Below are 22,665 nucleotides of genomic sequence, written 5' to 3'. Positions count from 1 at the left end.
TAATCGTGCGTCTTAAACATTGTATGTGGGTGCACAGGACAGGTTAGTGAAGCTTGCCCGGGGAGGGGGGGGTGGGGAATGAAAAGAACAAGATTCTATTTCCACTTGCAATGGAATCATGTATTTACAGTATCAGCATCATGGGATTATTGTGTATATTTTACTCGTCCCACAGACTGGTACGGATCGCATTGCATAACATACGTGAGTATAGGGATGAGCTATCCTTACTAGTTATTATTATTGCTGTTTTACATATCACCATCTTTTGTCCAACCACAGAGAAAAGCACCAGAAAGACTTGCTTGGCAGTAAAGAAAGCAAATCTTCTCATCTCTTCACTCTACGTAGATAACTCACCTCTAAACTCCATTTCCTACCTTGAGTACCTCTAGTACTTACATTCCCTAAAGACGGATGAAAACAAGTAAAAGGAAAATGTAATTTTTACATTTAGAGTTGGTAAGTTGTGAGTGCGTAAGTTCACGTTATCTTAATAAAAAATAGCCACATTTGACATTTATTAACTGCCACTTATTATTTGCAGTTTAAAAATGATTTTGTTATTCTTGGCTTTTAAGATACATTTTCTTTCCCATCTGTACTTTTTCAAACGTTGCTTTTCAATATCCCTCAAGACGACTGGCTTATTCTAAAAACAAAAATTTGAGACTGACAAGTCGACTTAGTGAAGAAATGCGATAAAAAGCTTGCTTGCAAGACAGACCAATTTTGACTGTAACTCACGTTTACTCCACAATAATCCTGACTTCAGATCCTTGTTTGTTTTCATTGTGTTGCCTATGAAGTTTTCCAAAGTCTTAAACGAACATTGATACTCAGTTTCATACAGTAACTGCTCTTGGTAAGGAAATATGCAAATTGAGCTAAAATATATTAGAAAATGTGAACATATTAGCTTGATACTTACCCAATCATAAAAAATAAGCTTTTAAACTGAATGTGTCCTTTCATTTGTCCTCTGATTGTGCCCCGAGTCGCTCATTGTCAGATTTATCCCAAACCGCTTCTACCCACCTATTTAGAGATTTGTGCACAGCAAGTGTAAGGTAGGTTAGGTTGTAACCAACTTTCGGCCACCTCCCTGGCTGCAGCGTCTTGCAAAAAAGCCTGTTCTGCCTAAGGAAGAAGCACGGCCGGGTGGTGGCACTCTTCACAAGAACGGGTCACATTTCGCTGTTATCTTTAGGTTGGATTTCAAAACAACTCTAGAAAACAGACTCAAAGGCAAGCCTGGGACAGCACGTGAGCTGCAGCAAAGGGGAAGGTTTGTGACTACAATCCAGTTCCACAAAACGCCGGAGCAGCTGGCAAAAAGCAGGGTGGCTTGTGTCCTGCTCACCACCCCCCACGCCCGCAGCAGTTTACAAACAGGGCGAAAGCTCGCTCCTAGAGCAAACAGTGGGATCAATGAACACGGGCTGATCTTTCCTCCCTAACATTTGCTCTGTTCAAGGACACATGGCTCTCCTCACCGCTCATGCCCCCTCCCTTCTAGAAAATATAGCTGTGTCATTTTAGAGACTCTTTTTTTAATGTCATCTGCTTGTGATCAACACATTGAGAGGCAGACAATTTTGCTTTGCTCTGACAGAAAACGACAGTAACACCAACCAAACAACGTTTTAACCCAGCAGCTAGAACGCTGACAGCCAATACCTACCCAGGGCACCAATCTGGTCGTGCAAAACGTGAGTTTTGTTATAGGGCCAAGCATCCCAAGAGGGTTATTCTAAGAAGAAACCCTTTTGGTTTGTTTTTGTTTGTTTTACGCTTCAGTAATGTTAGGCAGTCATTCATGTAAAATTTTAATTTCTATCATGGAAAGTCTGTGGGGGGAAGGTCTGTTTTGTTTTGAATTTAGAAATATAGTCTCAAAATTCAAACACCACAAAATCCAGAGGTGAATTAATAAAAATGTTAAGTTACTAACCATAGTCACTTTGTAATTGCTGGTTTATACATTTCTTCAACATATTTAAAATGAAAATGTTGCGAGTATTGGGTTAGCTGTGCTACCACATGAGCATTTTCTCCAAGGAGTTTTGATTCAGTGCATACGTTTTCCAGAAGAATTCTCATGTTTAAAGTTATAGTAGTTTGCTTCACCTTACGTGTACATGAAATAGTCATTTGAGAAAATCCCTTCTCCCCAGTGAATATTTCAGAAAGACACAAATTAAGATACACAAGTACTTACAATGAGCAAAATAAATACTAAAGTGGAAACCTTCACAATGTCCAAGGAACCAATACAATCCATTAAATCTTGGTGCTTTAGATATTTGAAAAGTCATGCACAGGTAGTAAGGTATCCAAACAGCAGTTACATTCTCTCTTGTAAATCATTCTGTTGCACAGAATTAGCATGTTACAAAATTCTTGTGAAATTTCAGTTGAAACATATTAGCAAATATATTTGTGAAAAAAAAAAAAAAAACAACCAGCTTTGAAAGTTCAGGAAGTCCCCTTATGAATTCTAGATGGGGAAAAGTTTGTCTCTTCCTGGTTCATTCATCAGAGAAAGAAAAATTTATTAAATGAGCTACTGAAACACATTATTTAATACGGCAAAATGTGATGAAATGCTCTACTTTTAAAAAAGACTGAACATGTCCTCTGACATAAGCCTCTGAACTTAAAATCTGTAACTTCTAAAGCACATTTTATTTTATTTTACTTTATTTTTTTCCTCATAAAGCACATTTTAAATTAAATTGTCCTTTTAAATTTAAAAGGACATTTTAAACTGAAGCTATTCTAACTGGTCGTATAGTATGCCACTTAACTATCTGCCCAGTTAGTTTTTAGATACAGTTCATCTAGATAGAAAATGCTGTCAAACAGCTACACAGGGTTAAGAATTAAAAAGAAAAAAAAAAACTCACAAGCACTAAAACGTTACCTACTTTTCTCCTCCTTACTGTGCCTTTGTTACAGGAAACAGAGAAGAGAATTAACGATGCTTACTATTATTTGCATTGTGGATTTGTGGTGCGTTTTTAACGTCTACGTTTTTATGAAATTGACTGCTTTATAATAGGTAATTAAATTATTCCAGTAAGGACTTTTTGTTTTAATAAAAGAGTCCTCGTGTACGATTTTATGTAAAGAAAGCAAAACAAGCAAACAGAAAAACACTCCTTGCTAAAAGATACGGCCAGTTAGTTATCCGTAAAACCAAAGAGAACTTCCAAGGGAAGGTCTTGGACCCTGAGAAAAACTTTCATCCAGGCTGCTTGTTGGCAACAGACCATGCGTGGAGAGCAGCTTGGCAGATGTTATTAGCTGACTTTTGCTGAAAAAGTATGGGGGAACAGTTGGAAAATCACAAGGTGTCGAACAAGCTTTAAATAAATAAAGCGCTTATTTGGCAATGGGAAGGGAGGAAGGCAGGGATACCTCTAATGACAGAGTTCCTTACTGTCGGTTTCATGGGCTGACTTCTTAATGAGAATGGAAATTGTACCTCCCACACTTGTATTTCGAGGTTCTAGGACTTCAGAATGACAATTAGTTTGCAATTTTGTACGAAAAGCCACAACCAAAAAGGAAAGAACGGAACAATTGCAAGAAGTACTTTCTTCGAGGAGCTCAGTGGAGCTCAGTATCCCATTAGGCTGAGTTAGAGGTTGTGCCACGTCCCCGTCTGCTAGTTAGGGTTCCTGAACACACAGGCAGACCCATTCAGACCCTTCCTGTGGGGAGGCGGAAATCATCACAAAGCCAATAAAACTGGGCCACATTTCCCTTCCACTCCCAGATAAGAATTCCTTCATCCCTCCTTTCCCAGTAGACCTATTGCTAGGCAACATTTGCTAACGGAGGAAGGACAACAAGATCTGAAAGGAACAGGAAGCCGGACTACCGTGTTCAGGAAGGTGCGCCCAACAGGTACAGGACACACACATGCGTGCAGGCACACACGTGAAACGACATTTCCACAGGTATTAATTTTTAAAGCATGACTGAAAATGGAAGATGGACTCTAAATATACTTTTTATATATCAAACCCTCCTATGATATATGCCTCACCGATTATTCTTCCCAAATTTATGCCACTCATCGAGAATCATAACGGTGTACGTGCTAAAGAGTAAAAACGCCGTTTTTTGGGGGCACATAACATTAACTAGCAGGATCTTTAAGTCACATGCCTACAAGTATGTTAACATATTTATCACCGTTTCAAAACCTACATTTTCCTTAGACTTAAGACTTCATTGCATTTGAAATAAAGACTCTTTTAAACTATAGAGGGCATTCAAAGGCAAACTTCCAGGACTTAATAAAAAATAACCAACGTTATTGTTTCCAATTATCTCATGAAGACACACGAATTAAAGAAAGAAAACAGACAAGGGCCTGTTTTGTTAGCCTTCTCAGTTCCTGCGAGACCCGAAGCCCGCTTCGGTCTGAACTCAGGGACACACATCCTCACCAGCTGCCCCCACTGTGACATTTGGGAGACACGACCACGTGGGTTCTTATTTGCAATCGACTTTGAAAGTCACAAAAGCCGTCACAAAAGCCATGGAGACGGGGATATCGGAAGCACTTCTTCAAGGGCATCTTCAACGGCAGCGACTGCCGGCGAAGGGCGCGCAGGTCTGGAGCCGCCCACCGCCGTCCGCGCCAACGCGCGCGGGGCCCGGAGGGTCGGGTGGGAGGCGGGCACCCGCCGCGGGCACCGGGGCTGCGGGCTGTTTTCTCGCTGGAGCCCGCCCTCTTTCCGGCACTATGGAAACTGCATTTTTGTACGCCCGCTCGTCCTCCTTCTCTTTCTCTGGTTCCATCCCAAACAGACGATTTCAACTTCCCGAGAACCTGACAAGTGAATGGCGCTGATGACGCCCCGGAAGAGCCCACGACCTGGGTGCGGGGGAAGGGCGCCCCCGAGCGGGTGGGACCCTGGGAGCCGCCCGAGGCGAGCGCGGCCCCGGATCGGGGGCGGCGGGGAGGGAGGGGGCGCCGCGCCCCTCCCCTCCTTCCAGGAAAGGGCACCGAGCTGCTATCGATCCGGCGCTCACCGGTGACTAATGTGATGCTCGTAAACAAGGCGCGGGCCGGGCACCCGGGAACCACCCAGGCGCAAACCCGCCGCGGCGGGGCGGGCGCGCGCCCACCCCGAGTTTGGGCGCCAGATCCGCTCGCCCAAGCGTGCGTGTGGGTGGGAGGGGGTTACGAGAGGGCGGCCAAGCTCATTGCCCCTTCTTGCCCCCGCGAGTGGAGCGGCAGCAGGGCGACGCGGGGCCCGAGGGAAGGGTGCTGCCGCCCCCCTCGCCGGCGCCCGGCCCCCTGCTCGGCGGTCTCGGCCCTTGATCTCCGCCGGCCCCCCGCCCCCTGCAGTGTCCCCTCCCCCGGTCTCCTCCCCGGCGGAAGCTGCGAGCCCAATTAATTGAGTCAAAGGCGGGAGGGAAGGGCCCTCCGCGCGGCGGCCGGCCCCCGCCCCTCGTGCGCGCCCCTTTTCCCGCCCTGGGTGGCATCTCCTCCGCCGGCATCCACAACGAGCCTCTGATTAATGAGGCCGGGGCCGGCCCCCACCCCGCCCGGGCCCTGGCCTCCGCGGGAGGGGGAGGGGACGGCGGGAAACGCAGCCCGGGGAGAAAGGGGGGCGGGGCGGGGGCGCGCGGCCCGCCCCCCCGCGGCCCGCGCCCATTGGCCGCGCCGGCCGTCCGTCGGGGGGCGCGGCGCCAATGCGGGCGGCGGGGCGGGGCGGCCGCGCCGTGTGTGCCTGCGTCACGCCGAGTCACATGTTGTTTTGCTCTTAGTTCAGTCACTCGGTGCGCGATGTGTTACTCGCTGTGCGGCGGGGACCGCGACGATCCCGGGTCGCCGTTGGCAGCGGCGGCGGCGGTAGCAGCAGCAGCAGCAGCAGCAGCAGCCCGGGTGGCGGCGCGGACCCCGAGTGCCCGGGCGCACCCCGGCACCCCGGAGCGCGGCGCGGCGGCGGGACCGGTGCGGCCGCGCGCGCCTTAAGCTCGGCCCCGCGGCTCGGGGACCCCGACTCCCGGCCCAGCCAGCGAGTCCCCAGGCGCCGCCCGAGAGCCCGGGAGGCAAGCGGCCGCGGGGAGCCGGGCCAGGGGGCGGCCACCGCCCGCGCCGGGCATCCTCTGGGGCCCGGGAGCGCGGAGGGCGCTGCGCCACCGCGCGGTGCCGGCCCCCGCGGGCCTCCCCCGACCTTCCCCACCTCCTGGGCCCGAGGGACGCGGGCTCGGGCGGGCGAGCAGGGGGTAGGGTGGGGGGGCGGGGAGGGAGCCGCCCCCGCCCGCGCCCCCTCCGCTGTCCCGCGGCTCCTCCACGGCGGGCCGGGCGGCGCGGCCTGAGACGCCGGCGATGGCGAGCCCGCCGCTGCACGGGCCCCCCGGGCCGGCGGGTGGCGACGGCCCCAACCTCAACAACAACAACAACAACAACAACCACAGCGTGCGCAAGTGCGGCTACCTGCGCAAGCAGAAGCACGGCCACAAGCGCTTTTTCGTGCTGCGCGGGCCCGGCGACGAGGCGGCGGCGGCGGGCGGGGGGCCGGCGCCGCAGCCGCCGCGGCTCGAGTACTACGAGAGCGAGAAGAAGTGGCGGAGCAAGGCGGGCGCCCCGAAGCGGGTCATCGCGCTCGACTGCTGCCTGAACATCAACAAGCGCGCCGACGCCAAGCACAAGTACCTGATCGCGCTCTACACCAAGGACGAGTACTTCGCCGTGGCGGCCGAGAACGAGCAGGAGCAGGAGGGCTGGTACCGCGCGCTCACCGACCTGGTCAGCGAGGGCCGCGCGGGCGCCGGCGACGCGCCCCCCGCCGCCGCCGCCACCGCCGCGTCCTGCAGCGCCTCCCTGCCCGGCGCCCTGGGCGGCTCGGCCGGCGCCGCCGCGGCCGATGACAGCTACGGGCTGGTGGCGCCCGCCTCGGCCGCCTACCGCGAGGTGTGGCAGGTGAACCTGAAGCCCAAGGGCCTGGGCCAGAGCAGGAACCTGACGGGCGTGTACCGCCTGTGCCTGTCGGCGCGCACCATCGGCTTTGTGAAACTTAACTGTGAGCAGCCGTCGGTGACGCTGCAGCTCATGAACATTCGCCGCTGCGGCCACTCGGACAGCTTCTTCTTCATCGAGGTGGGCCGGTCGGCAGTCACGGGCCCAGGTGAGCTGTGGATGCAGGCCGACGACTCGGTGGTGGCGCAGAACATCCACGAGACCATCCTGGAGGCCATGAAGGCGCTCAAGGAGCTCTTCGAGTTCCGGCCGCGCAGCAAGAGCCAGTCGTCGGGCTCGTCCTCCACACACCCCATCAGCGTCCCCGGCGCGCGCCGCCACCACCACCTGGTCAACCTGCCCCCCAGCCAGACGGGCCTGGTGCGCCGCTCGCGCACCGACAGCCTGGCCGCCACCCCGCCGGCAGCCAAGTGCAGCTCGTGCCGGGTGCGCACGGCCAGCGAGGGCGACGGCGGCGCGGCGGCGGCGGGGGCCGGGGCGGCGGGCGGCAGGCCCGTGTCGGTGGCCGGGAGTCCCCTGAGCCCCGGGCCGGTGCGAACGCCCCTGAGCCGCTCACACACCCTGAGCGGCGGCGGCGGCGGCGGCTGCGGCGGCCGCGCGGGCAAGGTGGCTCTGGCGCCGGCAGGGGGCGCCCTGCAACACAGCCGCTCCATGTCCATGCCCGTGGCGCACTCGCCCCCAGCAGCCACCAGCCCTAGCAGCCTGTCGTCCAGCAGCGGGCACGGCTCCGGCTCCTACCCGCCGCCTCCGGGCCCGCACCCGCACCTGCAGCACCCCCTGCACCAGCCCGCGAGCCAGCGGCCCTCCAGCGGCAGCGCCTCGGCCTCGGGGTCCCCCAGCGACCCCGGCTTCATGTCTCTGGACGAGTACGGCTCCAGCCCTGGGGACCTGAGAGCCTTCTGCAGCCACCGGAGCAACACGCCCGAGTCCATTGCCGAGACGCCCCCGGCCCGGGACGGCAGCGGGGGCGAGCTGTACGGGTACATGACCATGGACCGGCCCCTGAGCCACTGTGGCCGCCCCTACCGCAGAGTCTCCGGGGACGGGGCCCAGGACGTGGACAGAGGCCTGAGGAAGCGGACGTACTCCCTGACCACACCTGCCCGGCAGCGGCCCGTGCCCCAGCCCTCCTCTGCGTCCCTGGACGAATACACCCTGATGCGGGTCTCCTTCTCTGGCAGCTCCGGCCGCCTCTGCCCGTCCTGCCCCGCCTCGTCTCCCAAAGCAGCCTACCACCCCTACCCCGAGGACTACGGGGACGTCGAGATCGGCTCCCACAGGAGCTCCAGCAGTAACCTGGGCACGGACGACGGCTACATGCCCATGACCCCCGGCGCGGCCCTCACAGGGGGTGGCAGTGGCAGCTGTAGGAGTGATGACTACATGCCTATGAGCCCCACCAGCGTGTCCGCCCCAAAGCAGATCCTGCAGCCTCGGGCTGCCGCTGCGGCCTTGCCCCCCGCGGGAGCGCCGGTGTCCACGCCCGCGGCCGGCAGGGCCTTCCCGGCCAGCGGGGGCAGCTACAAGGCGAGCTCCCCGGCGGAGAGCTCCCCCGAGGACAGCGGGTACATGCGTATGTGGTGTGGCTCCAAGCTGTCCATGGAGAACGCAGACAGCAAGCTGCTGCCCAACGGGGACTACCTCAACATGTCCCCCAGCGATGCGGGCGCCTCGGGGACCCCTCCCGACTTCTTCTCGGCCGCCTTGCATGGCAGTGGGGAGACGCTCAGGGGAGTGCCCGGCTATTGCCACAGCTCCCTGCCCCGCTCCTACAAGGCCCCCTACACCTGCAATGGGGACAACAACGACCAGTATGTGCTCATGAGCTCTCCGGTGGGGCGCATCCTGGAAGAGGAGAGGCTGGAGCCGCCGGCCAGCCCGGGGACCGCGCCGTCCAACAGCTGCGGCGGTGGCGGCCACGCCCAGCCTCCTCACCCAGCAGTGCCTTCGCCTGGCAGGCCAGGTGGCAGCGTTGGCGGCCGCCCAGAGGGCTTCCTGAACCAGCGCTGCCGGGCCGTGCGGCCCACGCGCCTGTCCCTGGAGGGGCTTCAGACCCTGCCCAGCATGCACGAGTACCCGCTGCCGCCCGAGCCCAAGAGCCCCGGCGAGTACATCAACATTGACTTCGGCGACGCGGGAGCTCGCCTGTCGCCTCCCGCGCCCCCGCTGCTGGCCTCGGCCGCCTCATCGTCCTCGCTGCTGTCCGCCAGCAGCCCGGCCTCCTCCCTGGGCTCGGGCACCCCAGGCACGAGCGGCGACAGCCGACAGCGCTCCCCGCTGTCCGACTACATGAACCTCGACTTCAGCTCGCCCAAGTCACCCAAGCCGGGCCCCCAGGGCGGGGACCCCGTGGGCTCGCTGGACGCCCTCCTGTCCCCCGAGGCCTCCTCCCCCTACCCGCCGCTGCCCCCGCGCCCTGCGGCGTCCGCCTCCGCCCTGCAGCCGCAGCCGCTGCCGCCGCCCCCTCCAGGCGAGCTGTACCGCCTGCCCCCCGCCCCCGCTGCCCAGGGCCCCAGCGCTGCCTCCTCGTCGTCCTCGGAGACTGGGGACAATGGTGACTACACCGAGATGGCCTTCGGCGTGGCTGCCACCCCGCCGCAACCCATCGCCGCTCCCCCGAAGCCGGAAGGTGCCCGCGTGACCAGCCCCACGTCCGGCGTCAAGAGGCTGAGTCTCAGGGATCAAGTGTCGGGAGTGGAGGCCTTCCTGCAGGCCAGCCAGCCCCCGGACCCGCACCGGGGGGCCAAGGTCATCCGTGCAGACCCGCAGGGGGGCCGCCGCCGCCACAGCTCCGAGACCTTCTCCTCGACCACCACTGTGACCCCCGTGTCCCCGTCCTTCGCCCACAACCCGAAGCGCCACAACTCGGCCTCCGTGGAAAACGTCTCTCTCAGGAAAAGCAGCGAAGGGGCCAGCGGCGGCGGCCTGGCTGGGGGCGACGAGCGCCCCACGTCCCCCCGACAGCTGCAGCCACCGCCCCCACAGCAGGCGCGGCCGTGGCTACCGAGTCAGCCAGGGGGCTTGGTCGGGTGCCCCGGGGGCAGTGGCTCTCCGATGCGCAGGGAGACCTCTGCCGGCTTCCAGAACGGCCTCAACTACATCGCCATCGACGTGAGGGACGAACCTGGGCTGTCGCCCGGCCCGCAGCAGCTTCCGCATCCGCAGCCGGGAGACAAGAGCGCCTGGGGCCGGACCCGTAGCCTGGGGGGTCTCCTCAGCGCGGTGGGGGGCAGCAGCACCGGTGGGGTGTGCGGGGGGCCCGGCCCTGGCGCCCTGCCCTCCGCCAACACCTATGCCAGCATTGACTTCCTGTCGCATCACCTGAAGGAGGCCACCATTGTGAAAGGTGAGGCCCTTGGAATCTTGCGGACGGTCGGCGGGAGGCAGGGTGGGATGGCCCGGGAGAGGGCCGCTCTGGCTTCACCACCATCCGCTCCTTTGGTACCTGGACACAAGCGCCAAAATACTGGACGAGCCGCCTTGTTTTGCTTTCCTCTTGGCTCCCCCGGCTTCCTTCTTCGCCAAACAGCCTCAGCGGCCCAGTGGTCTTTGAGTTGAATGTGCAGCTTCGCACCCAGGAGGCTGGGATTCGTTGTTTGGGCCCCGCCCCCTTGTTCTTTTCCCACGCCTCTCTCCTCCTCCTTCACAGGGCAGGGCCAGTCCGGCCCCCCCCTCCCCCCCCATTTAGGCCCCCCCCCCCAGGGTGCCCGCTGGCGGTTCTTGACCTGGAGTCCTGACTGCTCCCTCACCTTTCTCTTTGTTTTCCTGAAACCAGGTCCCCCCTGATTTCTGCTGAGCCTCAGAGTTTACAAAAACAAGTCTGAAAGTCATTTGGAAAATGAGCATCCATTTTGGTGACTGCAACAGGGAACAGTTAGTTAACTGTTCCAGTTTTACAAGTAAACTGCAGGGTTTTTCCTTAAGGGAGACTCTCTTTCTCCTGAGGGTCTGCAACGGTGACAGTGTTTAAATACCATACCAAGGCAGTGGTTCTCAAACTTGAGCCTGCCCGGGAGTCACCTGGTCCGTGTTTGCCAGAAACCTGGAGGGCTGGGCCGTGTCAAGCCCCAGAGATTCTGATGCAGCAGGTCTAGGGTGTGGCTTAAAATGTGCATTTTTAAGAAATTCCCAGGCTATGCGGATGCTGTTGGGGGGATGCTGTATGTGTGTGTGTGTGGGGGGGGGGGGGCGTCCTCTGAGAACTCTGTCCCGTGTTCGACTCACCTGAGGAGGTTCAAGGAATGGGCCTCACCCAGGGCGCACTCAAGCAAAGCACCCAGTGGGCAGAGCCCAGGCACCAGTTCTCAGAGTTTGCCCAGGGGATGTTACCGTGCAGTCGGGCTTCAGAATCAGTGCTTTAGAGAAAATGGGCGGGAGACAACAGCACTGGTGTTTTCAAGTCCGAGAGCCTGGTGTCCCGTGGTGTTGTTCACAGTCCATTAAATATCCATGAGGAGAGAGCCGTGTGTTTGCTCTGCCGCTGGTGGTGTAGACTGGGCTGGGGGCAGAAGGGGTGAATGTTCAATTCACAAGTTTCTAGTTATGGATCTTTCTGCGGGGCGGGGAGGTTGCTGCTAGGAAGGTGGAAGCTGTGTGGGAACCCGGGAACCGAAAGCCGTGAGAGTGGTGTTAGGTAGATGCTGGCCTAAGGTCAGCAGTCTGCAGCGGATCCAGGGTGATGGTCGAGGTGGCTTGGGAATCCGTACACCTTTTGTCGGTAAAGTACACAGACCGGCCGAATGCTAAGTCCGCCATAAGGTTTGTAACATGCCTGGGACCTGTAGTCCGTGGGATTTAACAGCACAGCTACGGAGTAAATAGCCTGTTCTAATATGAAAAGAAGAACTCTTTACTTTTTTGTTAAAACCATAGAATGAAAGGTGGAAAGAGTCCTAGAGAATTGTCAGGAATATGGTGCTTGAGCGTGGAATTAAATCAGTTGGAACTTGTCAGACTGCCCCGTCAACGACGACTCTCAACTAAAGGTCACTTTGTTCGCAGTTCAGTTAGGCGGTCCAGGTACTTCTGAAAAATTGCTACTGACTGTGCCCTGAAGTTGGAGGACGAGTGAAGTCTAGGACCCAGACCATAGAAACACACCAGCGTGACCGGAATTGAGTGGAAAAAAGAGACAAACACACAAAAGTTATTGTCGTGTGCCCAAATGGGTCTATGCCTTAGTGAACACGAAAGCACACTTTGCTGAAATCTGATTCTCATCAGAGAAGCAGCCTGAGAACCTAACACCTTTTACTGCTTTGGGTGAAGTAGGCGGCCAAAACCCGGCCTGGAGTCGGAGGGCCCCGGAGCGGGCTTCTGCAGAAGCAGGAGTGAGCAGGGGGTTTGTGTCTGCAAGCTGGAAAGGATTCAAGGCCTTTCTGATAAAGGAGATACATTCAGAAACGTGATTCATGTATGATATAATGCCCTTTCCAGACTCGGGAACATTTTAAACTGCGGGAGATAAGTCGAGCCAGAGACCTGATTTTAGCTTCTTCTGTGTTCCCACCAGTATAAAATTCCTTTCAACCTATAGGATTCCGGACTGAAGCCAGAACCGCAGTTCAGATGCCCCGGAGTGGCTGAGCAAAGATGAGATCCTATTTGGTTGCTGGTTTTCCAGAGTCTCTGTGAGCACTGTGGTCAACACCCTTTTAAGAAGGAAAAGGACTATTTTTAAGCAAAATCGAGAGCTGCAGTTGACCCTTTGTGCCAAAACCGGTCTGTGAGGAGCACCCCATGATAAATGGATTTCTAGTAAGCTCCTTTGACACAGAGAACAGGAGGCTAGGAAAGACAAGGATGTGGGCTTAATTCACGTGGAACCTGAACTGTGGTCTGCAGAGCCAGGAGGGAAACGTTTAGAAACTCCAGATGAACGTCCACTGTTATTTAACTCACGTGTGGCTGTAGAAATTTTGTGCGTGGTGCTCATAAATACGAAGTTCACGGGAGATAAGCGTCCTTTGGGAGAATGATTTATAGCAGGAGGACTTGGAAAGCATTTCTTTGAAGATGAAGTGGGAAAAGAGCTCCCGGGTCATCGCATGAGCTGGCCGGGCTCTGGGAAGTGGTGTGTGTGTCCCTGCCGAGTTCCTGGAGCTCCACACGGAGACACGTCGTTAATTATGCCAGAGCAGAATAGTCTGGGGTCATTTGCATAGGGGTTGGCATTTGCATGAGTGGTAACAAAGACGTAAGGTTCCTGCAGCCAGCCTTTGGTAGTTGTTTACCATAGAATTGGGGATGGGGGGATTATAGTGCTAGAACCAAAGACACAGTTAATGCACCCTCGGGGTGTGTGTGTGTGTGTGTGTGTGTGTGCATGTGTGCATGTTCTGCATTAACACATAATAATAGTATGTATAATACAATCGTTCTGTATTGATCCAGAGCAAGTAAAAACTGAACTCTAAATTCTGCGTCTCACTAGGGAGCAAGGGAGGGTACTTACCATGTGTTTTGCGTGTGTATGTGCAGGAAGGTCTAACCAATCTGTCAGAGTGTTGTTGTTTGGGACCTGGAAATGTAATACTGAATCTATGCTTTAAAACAGCATGTAAAAATTCATTTTATACATTTTTGTGCTATGATGATAGATTGGTGTGTATTATGAAAGGTGCTGTCTTAGTGTTCCTCTTTAGTGGGATTTTTATTCTAAAATTGGTTTTTATGTACGAGTAAGGCAGATTAGACAAGAATGACCATTGAAAGCATCTGCCGTTTAAATTTTGTTTGATTTAAGGACCATATATTCATGTTCTAGGGTCAGAGAAGTTGGGGGTAAGAGGAAGGTTTCCAAAGGTACAGTACAGTCACAATTTGTGTTTAAAAAGATTGCCTGTTGAAGTCTTAAAACAAAGAACTTGAATATTTTTAGCACTCCAGTGAGATTGCTTGACCACATGCCCTTTATTTTTCTGTCGGGCGTGCTTTCCCTGCTTCGGTCGGCCAGCTCTTGTCGAAATAAGATAATAAGGAGCACCGCTCCTGCCCTGTTCCCAGGAACAGACAGCCAAGGTGCTTATGAAAACACACAGGCTTTCGTGAATGAAAGTCACGTGACTTGTTCTATTTCCTTTATTGAAAGAGAAACCTTTACGAAAATAGTACTTCGTAGAAGGAAGCATAGTATGTGGAACATTAAACCAGGAATCAGGAAACCAGGTTTCTGGTTGCTGATCTTAATGAGTCATTGTGTGACAGAGGGAAACCATTTAATCCCTGGTTCTCACTTTCTCTGTCTGTAAAATGGGGCAATTATAGCCCTCTCCCTCCTGTGTCCTTGGCCCCTGGGAGGGAAAAATCAGGAACAGTTAAAATGCTCTTCCAAAGGATCGTGCTGGTAAATCCAATGATGTTGTTGGTACTACCTTGAAACCATGAGTTATTTATACGAAACTCACTTTTGTCAATGAGTGTTCTTAAAAAAACAACAACAAACAACAACTCCTGGTCCTCTGAAAATGGAGCAAATACCTTTTTAAGAATTGCATGCCTTTTCTGCTTGACTGCCGGTTCCACTCCAGTCTCCAAGAACCACGTTTTCGCCCTCTTTATTTAACTTGAGATTTTGTTCGCAGATAATTATCAATTGCAATGGAGTGGCGTTTTAAATTACATCACAGAATAACAACCGAGGAAAATAGCATCCTCCTGCTGAAACTCCATGAAGACCGTACTTTTGATTACCTTCTTTCTATGACTTGTTTACATACCAAGACATACTGTCACCATGAAAATTGAGAACCAGAATGAACCTACAGTGTTTTAATTGATAGTGTGGGCTCTTCACGCGGGATGTATCAAAAGAAAACACAGAACCCGTCAACTTGTAGCTGCTGAATCCAGTGCTGGGACTGGGGCTTCAGTTTTCCGGTTGATTCGGTTAGGGTGGCCACTGCTGTGTGCTTTGGATTCGTTTGGTCGTCAGACACCGTAGGAACACCTCCACTGTTTGATTCGTTTACTCTTCTGCGGGCCCGTGCCTCCTGAAGAGGAATTTTAATAGAGAACTAACGTGCTGTTTTCTTTAGAGTTCTCTGTATCAAGTGAATCTGTGTCTCTTTTTCTGAAGAGGAGAACTTCAGCAGTTTTAGTCACAGCATGGGCAAAGTGGGCTTTCTGTTAGAATTCCCACTAATGCGTTTTCTGTAGAAGGGTAGTTCCAGGAGCTAGTTAACTAGGGTATCAGATTTGGCAAGTGGAGAGGGTTTTGTTGTTGTTGTTGTTTTGGTGTTGGGGGTAGCGCAGAATCCAGTCGTCCTGTCTCACCTCAGAAACTTAAGGGAAAATGTAACTTTACTCTTTTATCTGCCCTGCCAAGTAGAGTGGGGGAAAAACTCAGAGGGAAATAACACGGGCCCCGAAGCCAGGTCTTGAGCAAGTCCACGAATAATAGGGGAATTCTCTGTAGATTTTCTCTCCTGCAGACATGAATAGAATGCATATTTCTGGACAAACTGAGCAAGGCGTTGTCACGTTGGCATTTTAATGAGCAAATGAAAACAAAGTGTTCTGAACCTCCAAAGTGATCAGTTACAAACAAGCATGTTTATTGATCAGGTGGTGGGTTTCGTGAAACCAGCACCAGCCAAATCTAAAGGGGGAGACGCCGTGTTTGTTTTATTCACCCAAATGCGTCCTTCAAGATTGCAGTGTTCTTGGTTTTGTTTTGTTTTGTTTTGTTTTGTTTTGTTTTGTTAGTAACTGTTCAAGGTAGATCGGTGGAGACCGGGTTCAGTGGTGGGTTCTCTTCTTACAACCGTTGAAGGGAAATGCTTCGGTCGGTAATTGCTAGTGACGATTCGAGTTCTTTCTAGAGAGCCCCAGAGACGTGTGTGTTGACTGCACTGAAACGAGAGGCTCAGAGGGAAGTTTGAGGAGAGGCAGCTGAACTGCATGTTGTATGCTGGCATCTCTCTCCGTGAGTGTGGATGACACGGACCCTTCTGTGCGTGGTGCTCTCGCTGCTTGATTGAATTCATCGCATGCGGACGCTGAGATGGAACTGGGCTAAAATTTCAAGGCTGCGTGTTTACCAGAGACAAAATACAGTCCGGTCAGCGGTTCCGATTTCTTGGACTAGAAAATTCTAAAATTGGCACGAGGTTGCTTTTACGTGCACAGGGACATTGTGAAACTTGACGGGGTAAATGTGCCTTCAGATGTGGCCCTGTTTTCTTGTGCCGCACGTGATATTCGTGCCCACAGACAAGATTTAAAAAACACTCCTTCCTTACTGTGTTTTTACTGAAATTTGCAATATCTGGTCAGATACTGTGGTACATCATATACTTTCAAGATAAATGACCACATGTGTTGCACTTTGTAAATACTCGTGGGTTTCTTAGTATTGATTGTAAGGAGTATCAAATTTTCCAGAAGTAAATATTGGGGGGGGGGGTCCATTTCTCATGTAGTCATGTTACAAGAGGCTTGGCGTGAATTTTTTTTTTTTGAGATTCAACTACTGAATAGTGACGTGTACTCTAATCGTGTTAAAACTTTATAACCTGAAGTATAATTATAATCTTACTGCTGCTTTGATCCATCCATATGGTAGTGGTATAAACGCTTGAGTGGATTGTTAGAGTCTAGCATTAAATTTCAGTGTTTTCAATGGCTAAAAATGGGGATTATGGCAGATTCCGTTATATTATGTGATTTTAATTGTTACCTTAGGTTCCATGTTTAGCTGAGAATGATTCATGCTTTTACATGGTATTAACGCATAATCTTTAATACTTAACGAACGTGATACCGAGCTCCCTCTATGCAGATTTAACAGGAGTTACTTAAATCAGATCATCTTTTGGCTCCAAATTGCGTGTAACAATACCAAAACTGATGGACAATGAATGAATTTGAAAGAAGGCAGCTGGGGTTGGAGATGCTGAATTGAAAATGTATCCGTTGTCGTGATTAATGCCGAAAGATTAATGCGTGCCCCATCCCCTTTTAGGTCAAAAGAATTGTGTAAAATCCAGAAAGTGTTTTTCTTCGCTTCATAGCGTGGAGACATTTTCTTACCTATGTTACCACATGGTATTTCATAACCCGGTGACGTGGGCTGGGCCACTTCTTGGGAATGCGGAATGTGCAGCTTCGAGAGGCCGGGGGACTCACCCAAAGGTTCCCTGAGCCACAAGGTGAACCACGGAAGGGTTCTGATGGACCAGCATTGTCTTGCGTTTTGCCTGGGAGCACCTAATCCCCAGCCAGTGCTGTTTACATGAGGTCAGGTTGTCTCCAAGTCCTACACCCCCGGCTGTGCTTTGGAAGCTCCCAGCAATCGTTACATTCGGGTTTTATGTAGACCAGCCTCAGCGCAACTTTCACGGTAACATTTTGTTTTTTATTTCACTTGGGTGATAGTTACTTAATTTCTCTCTTCTTTCCTCGGGGCATTTATCCATCTGGAGTACAAAGCTGGCAGTCAGGCAGGAAGGGCATGGAAGGAAAGCCCCCTAATTGTTTTAAACCAGTTTTAACACCTGGCGGTGAGAAGCGCTTAGAATTGGATAGGACTTTGATGGCTGTCATTGTGTCTGTGGATTCTCGAGTTGTTGCCGGTCGTTGGCCGCTCTTCTGTTCTGGGGGTTTCCAGTCTCCCTTCCTCGTTGTCTGCACCCACAAAACTCCTGTTCCTCTAGCTGATTTCATTTCAGCAAAGCCAACTGTGGATTATGCTTGATAAGATCCCGCCCCGCCCTGCCCTCCAACCAAATATGTTAAAAGTCTTTCCACACTGTGTGGACACAATCAGAAGAAAATACAAGGCTGCTTTGAGTGAGGGAGAAGGGCTGGGAACCATGAGTATCCTGTAACTCCCTTAAGGTTGTGAGCACAGAGGCCGAGGGAGGTCAGACGTCTTCTCCAAGGTCACCATTTAATTGGTTGGTAGAAATGTGTGTAAATATTATCAAGAAAGAACAGAGTATGCTCTGTGTCTGTGGTCCTTTGTGTGCTGATGAATAACTTTCTCCCAAGATACATCCCATTCCCTCCAGAACAACCCAGCCTCTATGGAAGTGGTATTCTGTCTTTTTTACTTTAGGACATCTTAGTAAACTGCTTCACACACAGCCTAACGGGTCCACAGGCAGACAGAGAGACAGGCTGAGGCACCTAAATAAGGAAGTGTGGTGGAAATTAGGGAAACACCGCGGCTCACGGCCATGTGGGCAGTGTTTACTGGTGAGGTAGAAGGAGCGAAGGTTTGGCAAACATTCAAGATCATGTGCTTGCTTGTTAAAAAAAAGAAAGAAAAGAGAAGAAGAAAATTCTTGGGGTGATTCAAATGGAAAAGCCTGTATTATCTGGGAAAATGTAAGTTGCTCTTTGTGTTTGGTCCAGCCTGGCCCCGCGGATCCCGTCACCGCTTGAGATGTCTTTGTGATGTATTTATTCTAGAAGTGAAATATCATGTACTCCTCATCGTGAACGAGTCCATTAGTGGTTTTCTGAGAAACGGGCCATGAACCTACTTGATGAGTGTGGTTGAAAACTAACCGGTGTAGAATTTGCCTAAAGACGGACACATTAGCCCATCGGGTGTTGCGAGGTGGTCGGTAATCTTCCGGGGACTGGATACTTTCACCAGTGCCCATCTTGTTTTTCTCAAAAAAAAAAAAAAAAAAAAAAAAAAAAAACCATGTAACTGGATTTTTATACGAGGAGAAAGGGTTCTTCTGCCTTCCTCACGAGGCGACTGTAACCCCGCTTTCAAAGGCGTAAAGGGAAGGTGTAGACAGACAAAAATTCGTAAGCTGTGCGTGTTTTTTAAAAAAATGTCATCGGGATCCGCGGGCTTGTGCTCTAGCGGGTGACTCAGGGTTTTGTTGACGTGAGCCGTCAGTCTCTCCGGCATCCTCGGAGAGACGACTTCCTTCCTAGCAGATGGCAGCCCCGGGGCCACGCGCCTGCCACTGTGAGCGGCGTGTGCATCCGTACTCCACCCGGCCTCGCGGGATCCGGGGCCACCTGCTGCCCCGGGGTCGGCCAGACCGGGAGACGCTGCTTCCTTCCATGCCGGGTTCAGGGGGGAGCGGGGGTCAGAGCTCCCGGTGTCCGGCTTCTGGCCCTGCGGAGCGCTTTCGGGGTCGAATGAAGAGCTGGGAAGCAAGATCCTGATGTTCCGATGTTGCTTGTAGGGAGTCCTGGTGAAGGAAGCCAGCGGTCTTTCCCCGGGGGCCGGGTTTGGATCCCTTCCTCAGCGCAGCCTGCCCGTTGCGGGTGGAGGGAAGCCACCCAAAGCAGGGACGACTGTCAGTGGCCCAGGCCTGCCGTGGAGGCCACGCCCACGCACCCCGGGTGAAGGGTGAAGGGTGGGCGCACGAGTGGGGGGAGATTGTGACGTGGGGAAGAGGTTTTGGAAATAGGCCAGGATGTTCTTACTCAGTCTGAAAACTCTGCAAATCATGCTTTAGAAACTCTGAGCAATAAACGGGATTAAACAAGGCAGGGATTAGCGGTCGCACGGCACTTTGATTTTGTGCGAAGAAAATGCGTGGAGGAACCGGGGCTTGGGGAAACCGACAGCGTTCTGGAGCTCCTGTGCTCTTGAGAGGACAGAAATTGCTAGAAAGGGAGATTCCGGTGGTCAGTTTCTTACACTACAGCCTGGATGCTTTTTTTTTTTTAAATTAAAAAAAAATTTTTAAATGTTTATTTATACTTGAGAGGGAGAGAGAGAGAGAGAGAGACAAAGAGAGACAGAGCGTGAGCAGGGAAGGGGAAGAGAGAAAGAGAGAGAGGGAGACACAGGCTCCAGGCTCCGAGCTGCCAGCAAAGAGCCCGATGCGGGGCTCGAACTCACGAACCATGAGATCATGACCTGAGCTGAGGTCAGACGCTCAACCGACTGAGCCTCCCAGACACCCCTCACTAGTATTTTTTTTAATGTTTAATTATCTTTGAGAGAGAGAGAGAGAGAGAGAGAGAGAGAGAGCACGAGTGGGGGAAGGGCAGAGAGAGAGGGAGACACAGAATCTGAAGCAGGCTCCAGGCTCTGAGCTGTCAGCACAGAGCCCGACGCGGGGCTCGAACTCATGAACCCTGAGATCATAACCTGAGCCGAAGTCGGACGCTTAACCAACAGAGCCTCCCAGGCGCCCGTGGATGCATTTTTTAAAAGATAAATTACTCAGGTGATTTGTGGCAATGCGTGCTTCTGTTTTGTTTTTATACGACAGTAGGGTTCTCATAAGTTGTTTCCTGGCATAAAAGTGACCTAAAATAGCACTTTGCGATGCAAATGAAACAGAAAACAAATCCGTTAGCTACTCATACTCTCTGCCAGTTAGATTTATGAAGTAAGTTTGATCAACACTTTTCCGAAGCCCGTTTCATGAGTTTGCTAAGTCAACTTCTAATGCACATACAGTTCAGTTGCAAACCTTTAGGTATGATTTTGCTGTTACTTGCAAAAGTGAGAATTCAATATTTCTTCCCCCTGTAGGATTATAGGGGAATGTTAGTTTACACTCAGCATCAGAAAACTAACTTCAGCTGGGTCAGTAAAAAAGTTAAAACTTGAATAATGCGTGTTGTGGAAATATTAGATATGAAAGCCTGACAAAGTTACAAACATTAATGAATCTGAAAACATTCTTCAGAGTTTTACCTACTTCGACATTTCTTTCCAAATGAGCATTGTCGTTGAAAGTTTATGCAGGTTCCAAATGTAATGACGTTTTGGTATGGAGGGTCGTATCAGAATTTTAAAGATACAGTAGAACTGACTCACCTTAATTCCATTTTACTTCTTATCATTATTTGTAGCTTCGCTTATCAGTACGGCCGGTTTATTAGCAGTCTTTGTTCCAAATGAAATAACCACAGCAGTAAAATACCCGAGTTTCTCCAGCTTGAAGGATTTAATTAAGTTCCTAGAATCACTCTGGGTGATACACACCCAATCTCCACGACTCTGGAGTCTGTCTTGTGTTGCTGGAATGTTCAGAATTTTTCGGGTCTTAAGCCATTTCATAAGGTTGAAGATGGTTCAGCCAGTCTGACAGAGGTTCCGTGTGTACCAACCCCCCAGCAGCCACAGGGGCCATCTGAACCCCTCACAAAGGCTGTCTCTGGGCGGGGGCGGGGGGGTGTTGTGCCCACCCTTCACAGTGGGGTGGCCTTGCTGGAAGATTCTGAAGGAGCCGCTCCAGCGTTGAGTCCCTTCCCCCCCACACTCTTGGGGTACGTCCCATCAGGCACCATTTCTGGATCAGTTTACTTCTCAGAAACTATAGGTTTGGTTTTGCTGGATGCAAAACCCACCCAGCTCCTGGATGCGGCTCTCTAGCCTGCCCTGTAACCGTCCTGGGATTTCTCTTTGTGCCCAGTCTTTGCGTTCAGGGGTAGTCTTCCAGAAACTTCCCAACACGAGGTTATGACCTCCCTTTCCTGTGCCATCTGATTCTTCTTGGCTCACCATCCACTCCTGCTTAACAAAGATGTTGTCTCTCATTTCAAAATGTTTATTTATTTTGAGAAGGAGAGAGTGAGAGTGGGGGAGGGGCAGAGAGAGAGAGGGAGAGTGAGAATCCCAGCCAGGCTCCATGCTGCCAGCACAGAGCCCGATGCGGGGCTCGAACTCCTGAACCGTGAGATCATGCCCTGAGCTGAAATCGAGTTGGACACTTAAGCGACTGAGCCTCCCAGGTGCCCCAAGATGCTCTCTCTTTGATTGTCTGAAGCGAGTTCTTGCCATGAACTCATTCTTTCTTCAACAACCCCAGAGCTTTGTTAGCTGCCTGTAGGAAGCTCACATTTGAGATGTTGACTGCTGCTGCTTGTCTGCCGGTGGGCCCTCCGTAAAAAGTGAACATGTAGGTTTGAGTCCCTGTCCTAACGATTTCCAACTAGGGCTGTGTTTTCTTATGACACACCTTTAATGGTGTGCAGGAGGCTTGGAAGCCCTTTTGAAAAAAATTTTTTTTTTCAACGTTTATTTATTTTTTTTGGGACAGAGAGAGACAGAGCATGAACGGGGGAGGGGCAGAGAGAGAGGGAGACACAGAATCGGAAACAGGCTCCAGGCTCTGAGCCATCAGCCCAGAGCCCGACGCGGGGCTCGAACTCACGGACCGCGAGATCGTGACCTGGCTGAAGTCGGACGCTTAACTGACTGCGCCACCCAGGCACCCCGCGGAAGCCCTTTTGAAAGCATAGATCCCGTCCTTTTATGACCTAGCCAGGGACCCCCTCCCCTGGTGACCAGCGGCTTCCTGGGAAGTTTTCTGTCCTTCTTACATCTTCCCGCCTTTTAACTGTTCTTTCCGGAAAAAAACAAACACACACCAATAGGAACTTCGCTTAATGGCTGCTTGGGAGAGTGGAAAGATGGGCTGTGGGCAGGAGAGACTGAGGCAGAAAGGTTAGGTCTCCCTTCAACTTCCAGATTTAATCAGACTGTTAAATATGTTTTCATCACAAAGATGCCAGTTGTCAGTTGTTAAATACTTATCAAATGTTTCGCTCCTTTGAAAAATATTAGAGTGTAGGCCACAAAGAGAGAGGTTTGGTTTCCAAGCTAAAAAGAAACACAAAAGGTACTCAGTTTAAATACAAATGTAACTTCAGGTTTATATTTGAAACCTAGGAAATACATTTAATTTTTAAATGTGTTCAGATCAGCAGGTGTTGTAGGT

At 52.1% G+C, this 22,665-nt stretch overlaps 1 protein-coding gene across 1 annotated transcript in view; it reads left to right on the top strand.

The window, feature by feature from the left end:
• The first annotated feature begins 5,783 nt into the window (after nt 1-5,783).
• IRS2 (insulin receptor substrate 2) overlaps nt 5,784-22,665 on the top strand; it is a 32,633-nt gene continuing 15,751 nt past the window's right edge. Inside the window, exon 1 of the mRNA XM_045481987.1 lies at nt 5,784-10,355. Within this exon, the coding sequence (XP_045337943.1) occupies nt 6,359-10,355 (3,997 nt within the window). The 5' untranslated portion in view covers nt 5,784-6,358. The remainder of the gene's footprint in view (nt 10,356-22,665) is intronic.

Source organism: Leopardus geoffroyi, chromosome A1 (genome assembly GCF_018350155.1).
Source record: "Leopardus geoffroyi isolate Oge1 chromosome A1, O.geoffroyi_Oge1_pat1.0, whole genome shotgun sequence".
In the NCBI taxonomy this organism is placed as follows: Eukaryota; Metazoa; Chordata; class Mammalia; order Carnivora; family Felidae; genus Leopardus; species Leopardus geoffroyi.
This window is presented reverse-complemented; position numbering and strand designations above follow the sequence as displayed.